A 10,144-nucleotide genomic window follows, 5' to 3' on the forward strand; every position below is an offset into this window, starting at 1 on the left:
TTTTTTTATTCATCTCTCCATTGCTCCGAAGAATGTGCAAGAACCAGCTCCACGATATTTCAAGAGAATGGCATGAACCAGCTCCGAAGAAATGGCATTTTGCATCGTTACCTTTTCCCTAAATCTATTTTTTAGGCTTGTTTGGTTTGAAGGAATTAGAAGAGAGGATATGGAGATGGAAATGATGAACGAATGGAACTGAAATTTATTTTCACCCGCTGTTTTGGTTGAGAAATTGGGGGAAGAAATTTTATTTATTTTCTCTTATTTTTAGGAGAAGAATTTAGAGTTCTTTGTTTCTTATGAGGAGACATGTGAATCTCAGAATCTCAGTGTGATTTGATAAATTTTCCTTCATATTTTTCACCATGGTTTAGAAAGGAATGGTCAATGGAAAAAAGCGTTTGTCCACATTTGTTTGGGAAATCCAATTACCTAAGAATTATATTAGAACCAAAGAACTAAAATGAAATTACATCACCTCCAATTCATTAAAACGAAACAGAGCTTTAATGTTTTCATTCAAGCATTTTGATGAACTAACAGAATCCTGCACGTTGCAGTGCGTGAAATTCAAGACCGACCAGGCCCAAGATGTGAAAAAGATGGAGAAACTTAACAATATCTTCTTTGGACTCATGGTCCGGGGTCCTGATGGTATATTCTTCCTTGAAATATCTCTTTCATTTTATAGATTCCCTTGAAATCTCTTATTGTGTATCATCATTTATGGATTGCCATAACAATTAACATTTGTTTTTCTTAACTGTACAGTTGACATAGCTGAAGTTACGGGTAAGGAGCCTGCCGAGCAGCAGGTTTCCAAGAAAGGAAGAGGAAGGAGACAGTAAATGAACCCAGGTTCTACAGACACAAGTTTATGTATTTGATTGAGTGAAATCATGGAAATTATTGCTTGTTTTGTCTTTTAATTCCACTCAAACCTTCAAAAAGAAATCAAAATGCAACTCTTCTTGTTACAAGTTGGTTTTTATCATACAATTCACCTTATAATCCTATGTTGGTAGTTAGTAAGCTCGCCCAAGAATTTACTAACATACCAATTAACATCTGAAATGTTCTTGCAGTCTGTCTTTTCATCTGAATTCTGATTTCAATTTCAGATTAAGGTAAAAACATCTGAATTTGCTTGCTTTTGTTACTAGAGATCACTTTCAACTGCATTCATGATCAGACAGACCATTATTCATTTCTACTTTTTAGTCCAACAACTAGTTTTTAGCACCATGAGTAGGTCTATTAGATCAGGGCATTTTTCCCCTGCTTGTAGACTTTATACCTTACCTGGAAAGTGAACTATTTGCTCCTCTGTAGCTGCTTCTGTTTTACATTTATAACAGTAGTGTATATCATTTTTTCTTTTCATGTATCTTTTAGGCCGGTCCAACCTGAACCGGTCCCTCCTGGACCGGTTCATTGCTACAGGAGGTGGGCCATAGAAGGGAGCGGAACAGGGGTGGGGCCCAATCATTGATTGGAGCAAGGATTTAGGAGGAAAAATTCAAATTTGGGGATGTTTAGGGATTAATTAATTGTCTTTTGTTTTACGTAATTTCCTTTTGGCTATGGTTAGGGTGATCTTGAATTTGGAGGCTGAATTTGAGATCTAGGGTTTGTTTTTGAGCTTGAGGCTTTGGTTAGAGATTTGGAGAGTTGAATCGTCCTCTAGATTTGAAGATTCTTGTATCGGTTTGCTGTTTTCTTCTTCTATTGTTGAAATTGAAGTGATTATTCCTCTTATTTCTCTACGAAGCTTGAAAAATCTGCATCATTTTGTTGAATTTCTCTGAAATTCATCAAGTTTCTGCACTATTGGTGGCTGTTTTCTATCAGCATCCTATTTACCCAAAATAAGTTTGTTAAGGATTTGAACTTCTACTTTGTTTTATAAAATATAGTGAGTTATGTCATGTATTAACACTTGTTAGTTTCCTGAATAAAGGTTTTTGAACTATTCTGAACAACTTGAGGGAGATTTTTATAAGATAGTGATGAGACATGCAATGCTTTATGGCGTAGAATATTGGTCATTGAAAGAGAAGCATAAAATTAAGTGTAGTGTTGTGGAGATGAGGTTACTCAGGTGGATGAGTGATCTAACACTTAATGACAATGCAGAATGAGTACTTATGTGAAAAAGCTGGATTAGCTCCTGTGGCAAATAAAATTAGAGAGGTGTCGACTTAGATGTTTTGATCACATATCGGTCTTCCGATGACTCTGTTAGGAGAGTAGATGTATTAGGTCCAGATTATGTTAAGATAGAGGTAGAGCTAAAAAGTATTAAAAATAAAAAAATTTATTAGATTTAAGTGAGAATTTGACTCTCAATAAGATACAATATAGAAAAAAAGCTTCATGTAGTCAACCCACTTAGTGGGATAAAGGCTTATTGTTGTTGTTTATAATATTTGATCTACTCTAATAGATTATTAATTATAGAAAGGCGATATGATTCTATTGTGATCACTTAGTGTCAATTTATTGGGCGATATGATTCTATTGTGCCAAATCTGATCCAAATAGAACCTGCAAAATCTTGCAAATTTTGAGTCATTTTGCTGCCATATAATTTGATTCTGGTAGTGTGCTTTGTATAATTCAAAGAATTTTACCTTGTTGTAGAAAATTTTGAAGGTGAAAATTTTCATTTTATCATTGATTTTACTCTTCTCAAAATTATAAAGTCTTCCATTCCATCAAAATTACATGAAATTGTTTTAAACCAATATTTCTTTGTAGGATCTACATAAATACGCCACAAGTAATTTATATTTATGAAAAAAACTTATAATATTTTGATGTGTTTTGCATCTTGATGAGCTACATTGATATTAATGCTATATATGCTTTTCTCAATTGAATTAATTTTAGCTCAAATTTAAGGATTTTGAAACTCTTTTAATGCAAAATACATCATGATATTTTGACACAATTTTAATAGTTCAATTAAGGGTGTGATTAAACTAAATCAACTCATGAGCTTATTCATGTTGACCGTAATTAAATAAAGCCAACCAATCCCACTATCCCATTACTCACGTAACTCCCTCTCTCGATATGATTTCCCTTGGTTGTTGAATCCAATTTGACTGGGCGGATTTAAAAGGGCAAGTATCCTCCCTACTCTCTTTGCGGGAGGGAACGTCAAGAGGCTATCGAAATTTGAACTGACGACTCACAGGACTTGAACACTGATAGGGAACAAGACTTAAACAATGGCATGAAACAAAATCTAATATTTAAGATAAAATTGGTAATTTTGCAAAATTACAAAATTAATCATGCAAGTAAGAATTTTTCAATAAACAAATTGCCAAGCACAATTTGCTTGCTAGCGATGATCAAAGAGAATTGACAGAAATATAATGGCCTCATTGCAAACAGTGGCTCTTGATGAATAGGCTAATTTGCTAAAAGGATATTAGTATGGATGCAGCCCATCTATAGTTAACTTGTAAATGAATACACTAAGTCACATATGAATAACAATAATGGACTAGTGCAAATGTAATGACTTTTCTTATAAGTATATTTTAGGAGATTGCGATGAATGTACAAGTAAAGAACTTGTAATGCAATAGTTCACTTACAGGCCGGGACCAAGGACCTGTGATCAATGTCAATTGACTTGTAAACAAATACGTGAATTTTTTGCGAACAATGACGATCGACATGCAAGGGAGGTGGAAATCCACCAATAAAATATGTTTTAGGAAGTTGTAGTGAGCACAATTTTCTTGTAGCAAATGCAAGCTAACTTGCAACTAAACTCATTAATTTACCTCTAAGTAGTGATAGTGCAGCAGACAATGAATGCAAACACTTGCCGGTAATGATGGAAGATTTGTCAAACGTGCAACAATATGCCCACGGTTGATAATCAACAACAGACAATGGATGTTACAACACCCTTGCAGTCAACAACCATTCGATATCAGTCAAATACATTATCCTCCACAAATAACGGTGGTCGATTTGCAATAATGCAAACACCTACGGGCCACTATAGGAAACTAGACATACATACTAAATGCTATTTACGAACAAATACATAAAAAAAAATATAGCAAATGCAAACACCTATAAACAACACTAGAAGATATGCATTAAATGCAACTTGCTTGCAGATGACGACAGAAAGCCCGTAATGCATACAATGGTCCTATCTACAAGCAAATATAGTGAAAGTTTTGCAACATGAGTAAGAAGATATGCAGGCAAAAGTAATAAGCTTGTGATGAATGGAAGCATCTATGAGCAATTGCAGGAAATATGTCAGTGTATGACAGCTCGTGTACAATAAGCAACAAGCGACCCATAGCACAGTGCTACGCCACTGGATCCGCAACATTTGCACAAGTGGATAGAAGGCGATACTTCTATAATTTCCCCAATCTATTGTTGAAAAAATATATCCCACATGTGCTTCAATCATCACATGTAATTCAGAAACTCAATGATCTGAGCATGTTGTGCAGATCAAATATTCAAGTTTCATCCTCCTCCTTGAAAGGACTAAAGTCGACCTAACTTGAATTATAAGATGCCTCTTAAAATTTTGCAAGATATAGATAATTTTCACATGACAATCATGTAATCTCCAATGATGATCGTTTTGATAGAAAATCTCAACCGGAAGGGACCCCAACTATTTATAATGCCTTCCAAATTCTTATAAAAATATAAAGTAAATTTGGCGTGTTGACATTAAATTTTGATCGGAAGAGTCAATTCTCAAAAGCCTATAAAATTTTTAAAATCTAATCACCAAAACTTAAAAATAAAATTTATCCACCTTCTGCAACCGTTTATCGGAGGTGATAAATTTGAAAAAAAACATAAACTCACAAAGAATGAATGCCAAGTCGAGTGCATTCTAAAATTTATCCTCGAATACTCCCTTGTCAGCAGCGGCGTGGCACATGCGTCCTGATTGGATGGTTTTATCGTAAAATGACTTCATTATATTACGAGCACGACCAAACACGTATGTTCTCTAATGACGTCAAACCCTTGAATAATGAATCATAAGATGTACTCAATATACATAAAGCTCTCTGTTAGCTAAGGTGTATTCAGATCTATCCCCTTAGACAAACACTACCTTAGGTCTACAAGGTATACACGGACAAAGCAACCTATGGTTGTCGAAAAGGTGCATTTTGTCAGGTTGGGTCGATTACTTCCTCTGACAAAGTAGACTAGTGACCATGATAGCCTAGGATGATGGAACCATGGGATCTTAAATGGGCTCGTCTTCATTCCCCCTATCACCTGTTTTAAGTTTATGGTGATAAGTTTCTAATCATAAAACTAAATTCAAATCTAAAAGTTGTTATTATATGTTGGGTACTCAGTACCTATCTCACGATTAGCCTTAATCAAAAGTTCTTTCTCGTCATCGAGAGATGCAATTAACTATAGGGGCTTGGGCCTATATGAAACCAGAACTTAGATTATAAAGTCCTCACAAAGTTAGGACGAAATCTCTGAGTACTGTCTTATCTAAAATTTAATATACCATTTAAAAATTCACTCGGAACCTAAACCAGTTAAAACCCTCCATCGTTAAACATCAAAAAGAAAAGAGCCGGCGCGGAGAGGTAGAGGCGTGAAATGCTCCGCAGCCCGCAATTCAAACTGGATTTACTAACAAGCTCGTGAGTTAAGCATATTAAGGCATGCGCTCAAGTTCAAGCTCAAATTCAAACTCATCTATTAAAAGAGCTTGAACTTAACGAGACTTGGCTCTAAAGCTGGCTCATTATGTCTTAGGTGCTAGTTTTTTTTTTTTTTTTTTTTTTTTTTTTTTTTTTTTTTTTTTTTGAGGAAAGTTGCTACTGAAAAAAAAGTAGCTATAGCACCTCAAGCTTCTTCTCCGGCGTTGATAACGTGGACGCCTTCTTCCGTCGCATTTTATTGCACGGCCTCACGAGTTGGGTTGTAAGACCATCTCCAGCCGTTCGGCAAACAACCGAATGGAGGCCCTCAAATGTCGTAACCGAACGCCTTTTTCTCCGGTATTTGTTTGCTGATGAACAATGCGATGCTAATATTGACGTCTCACTGTTCGCCCGCTAAATTTTTATGTGTCAATGGGATTTACCCGCAAAATGGAGAATGACGGTTACGACGAGGGAAGCCCGCAAATTGGAGTTCGATTGGAGCAGAATTGTCGCATTTTGAAGTTTTACTGTATTTTGCCGTGAAAAATGGGTTTTCGGTTGGAGATGTCCTAAGTTCCCATCAAAAAAGCTTAAAAACAAAAAGTGCTGATGCTGCACCTTATGCTCTCTTCTTCTCCGACGGTGATCACATCGAAGTTTCCTTTCTCCGTGTTTTGCTGTGACCTCACAAGCTAGGCCGCAAGTTCCAAAAAATAAAAAACCAATTGCAGCATCCGACGCCTTGTTCACCGGTCACCGGCGATGATCACATCGACGCCTTCTTCAGCCTCCCGAGCCGGCTTTATTGCAACTAGTCGAGCTCAAGCTTGAATTCGAGCTCCAGATTTTACTGGTGAGCCGTCTTAACTACCCTAATCTCATCCTCAGCAAAACAGAGAGTTATTTTAGGTATTATATAAATAAATATCAAATTTTGAATGTTATTATAATAAGTAATTTTTTAGTACAATCTTTTTGAAAATAAAAAAAATAATAATCTTCAAATAAAAATTATTGTTACAGTCTGAAAAAGAAAGCACAAAAATTGACTTAATTTGTTGATTGGTGACTTTGATTACTAACCAAAAGGTCTTGGATTTGAATCTTGGATATGTAATGGTGCGTGAATCTTAGCTTTAATAGCTCAAATGTCCGAAAAGAAAAAGGCTAATATTTGTCATGTTTCTTACATTAACATCTTTTTTTTTTCTTTTTAAAAAAATATTAAAAAATTAGTAATCAAATAAAAATTATGATTGTAGCTTGAAAAGTGGTAAGAAAGTTATGCTAATCTAGGGGTATCAATATTTGACACGACCTGAAAATCCGACCCAAAAATTTCGAGTTAGGGTCAACCCGACCCCGAAACGGATCGGGTTCAACATTTCGACCTGTTTCAAAAATTGGGTTGGGTTCGGGTTAACCCTTTAACCTGAAATTGACCAGTTTTTTACCCATAAACCCAATTTTGACTCAAAATTTTGACTCGTCAACCCGAGATTGACCCAATTTTGACCCGTTTTTTACTCGAAAAAGAGGAAATAGACCTGTTTTGACTCGAAAACTAGTAATTTTTTTGTTGGAAACGGGTCATTCGGGTCGTGTCGGGTTGACCCGGACCTGAAGATGGTCAGGTTCATGTCCGAAAAATTGTCCCGTTTTTAAAAACTGGTCGAGTTCGGGTTGACCCGAATAGTGTCAGGTCAGTTTCGGATTCGACCCGAACTTGACCCGTGACTCGAAATTGACACCCCTATCCTAAACTGTCCCTTAATTTTTATATCAGAGTTTATGATTTCATTGTTTTTAAGCCTAAAAAAATCATATTATTATTAATTATTTTTTCTATTTTATCATCACTATTTGTCAATTTCAGTCAAATATCATCTGATTTTTTTTTTAATATTAATCGGTTGTCCTTTCACCTAAAGTGATAGTAGTTGAGAAAGAACGCGGACGCGTGCTTAACGTTGAAGGCAATATGTATTTATTAAAAACGTGTTCAAATTTTTTCTGGTCAATTATGAATTGGCATCTTTTTTATAATAATCTTGACTCAATTGACGTCTTAGACTTCTCAATAAACGCACGCTGGTCGGGTGCGCGGGCGGTGGGTGCGACGCTGGTCGGGTGCGCTGCAGCGCGCCTGCGCTGTCACGTAGTCAGTTTAAACATGTTTCCAGTTTGACCCGCCAACCCATCAGGTCAACCCGAACCCGACCCATTTTTAAAACGGGTCGGGTCCAACACGGATTTTCCAGGTCGGGTCCGTGTTGGGTTTTCGTGTCGTGTCAAATATTGACAGCCCTATATTTAGGTATCTAATATTTTTATTTATTTATATGTGGATTTGAAATGACATTAAAGTTTTTATTTGTAACATTTTTTTTTTTTGTCACTATTTATTTTTGTTGCTTTAAAACAAAATCATATTAAAAAATTGTTTTAAAATAAGTAAAAAAATTGTTCCTAACGAAGCCCGAAATTTATGTACATGATTTTGTTCATTATATTCTCAATAAAACATTGGCAAAAAAGAGTTTTATTATATTTAGTTTATTTTAAGAAGTGTAATATATAAATTATTAATTTAAGTTTAATTTTTAAAACTTTTCTCTCCAATAATTGCTAATACCACTTTATCTTTTAGCTATTTTATTTCAAAAGCTAAATCTCATATTTTAAATTTAGGTTTTTTTGGAGGAGAAATTATTATGTGTGGTCTTCGGATGTCGTTCAGATACGAATCAGTATGTGATACGTCATTTTTTAGCTATGTACTAGTACTGTGTACTGTTGTGTATCGTATGATGTGGTGCATCCTGATTCGCCTCCGTACCGTCTTGTGACCGCACAAAATCTCTTATTTGAGACAACTTTTTTAGTGTTTTGTAAAGTTGTTGTAGAGAAACTAACTTTTAAAATTACTATAGAAAGTAATTTTTTGTATAAATTTTTTAAAGTAATGAAATATCAGTAGTCAAATAAAAATTATGATTATGATCTGAAAATCAAAGTAATAAAAAAGTTGTTTCAAATGAAGCTTTGATTTCTTCCTTTGGAAATTATTGGAGATTATTATGGAACTTTCTATTGAATAAATGGTCATTAAATGAAATATTAATTTATATAAATATGATGATTTTCTTCATTAACATTGTCAATATGTTAAAAAGTGTGTGCTTATTAAGGGCAATTTTGTTTTAATATTATGGATAGCATTGATATTTTGATGAGTATAATTTTTTTTTTATTTTTTATTATCTTAATTAAACCTTGATTAACTAAATTATTTTTTATTAAATATAACATTATATTCAAGTAATAAATCCTTATATTACATTAAAAAATGTAAATTTAATAACCTGATATTTTTTATTATTAAATTACAATCTAATTTGCCTTTTTTTTACTCCTATGGAAAAAAATTTATGAGAAGATTTCAATTAAATTTTAATTAAAATGATTTATTTTATTTTTTATAATATTAAATTAATATATTTCAACATGGCTTTTATTTTAAACATCATTAAAATAAATTAATATATACGTTTCCTATTTATAGGAATTAATAATACTAATTAATAAATGCATTGCCTATTTATACATAATAATAAATTAACAATACTACTCTTATAGAAAAAAATATCATATGAAAATATGTTTAACACATTACTATGAATAGCATTGCTATTTTTAATTTTTTACAAAAAAATCCATGATTTTTTTTATTGGAATTGTTATTTATATATTTCTAAATAAGAGATATTTGATCAAAAACAAATTTTCATAAATTTTATTATTTTAAAAAGTCAAAGTCAACCATTCCTCAACCTCATTTGAATATAAAAAAAAAAGGGAGATTTACATACATACCATTTTATATCATGCTATTTATATATTTAACACTCAAAATTTTAATATTTCATACTTACCATCCATGATCCATAGATCAATTATAGGTGCAAAGAATAAAATATTAAAGTTTATTGGAAAATATGGGTGATATGAATGAAATATAGGGATTAATTATTCTGTGCGGATACCTAACACTATCCAAAGATCAACCAGAATGCACCACGTCACGCCTTGTTCTGTATAGCGGCTCTACGCTGCTAACGTGGCACGTTCTGATTGATTTGGTCTCTGCACAGAATAATTTCTCAAATATAGTGGTGGCACATTTGATATTAAAGCCCTCTATGAGCGGTAGGCATGAAATATTAAAAATTTGGACGTTAGATATGTAAATAGTATAATATGTAGTGATACCTATGTAAATTTCCCCCAACAAAATCAATCAAAGCAGCATTAAAATATTTTAATTAGAAGCTTAAAATAGTTTGTAAGGATCATTAAGCTAATCCCCAAAGATTAATCACACTCTTAAATTCCTAATTATGTTATTTAGACTAATTTAGTGATAATAATAAGCTATTTATAACCAAGCTTAG

General features: G+C 33.4%; 1 protein-coding gene across 1 annotated transcript; it reads left to right on the top strand.

The window, feature by feature from the left end:
* Window positions 1-497: 497 nt before the first annotated feature.
* LOC110098003 (signal recognition particle 9 kDa protein) lies at window positions 498-1,157 on the top strand. The gene is made up of 2 exons (XM_020824695.2): window positions 498-657; window positions 775-1,157. Exons 1-2 carry the CDS (start codon window positions 513-515, stop codon window positions 849-851), a joined length of 222 nt encoding a protein of 73 aa, XP_020680354.2. The 5' UTR covers window positions 498-512; the 3' UTR covers window positions 852-1,157.
* The last annotated feature ends 8,987 nt before the right edge of the window (window positions 1,158-10,144 follow it).

Source organism: Dendrobium catenatum, unplaced genomic scaffold, assembly GCF_001605985.2.
Source record: "Dendrobium catenatum unplaced genomic scaffold, ASM160598v2 fragScaff_scaffold_576, whole genome shotgun sequence".
Lineage (NCBI taxonomy): Eukaryota > Viridiplantae > Streptophyta > Magnoliopsida > Asparagales > Orchidaceae > Dendrobium > Dendrobium catenatum.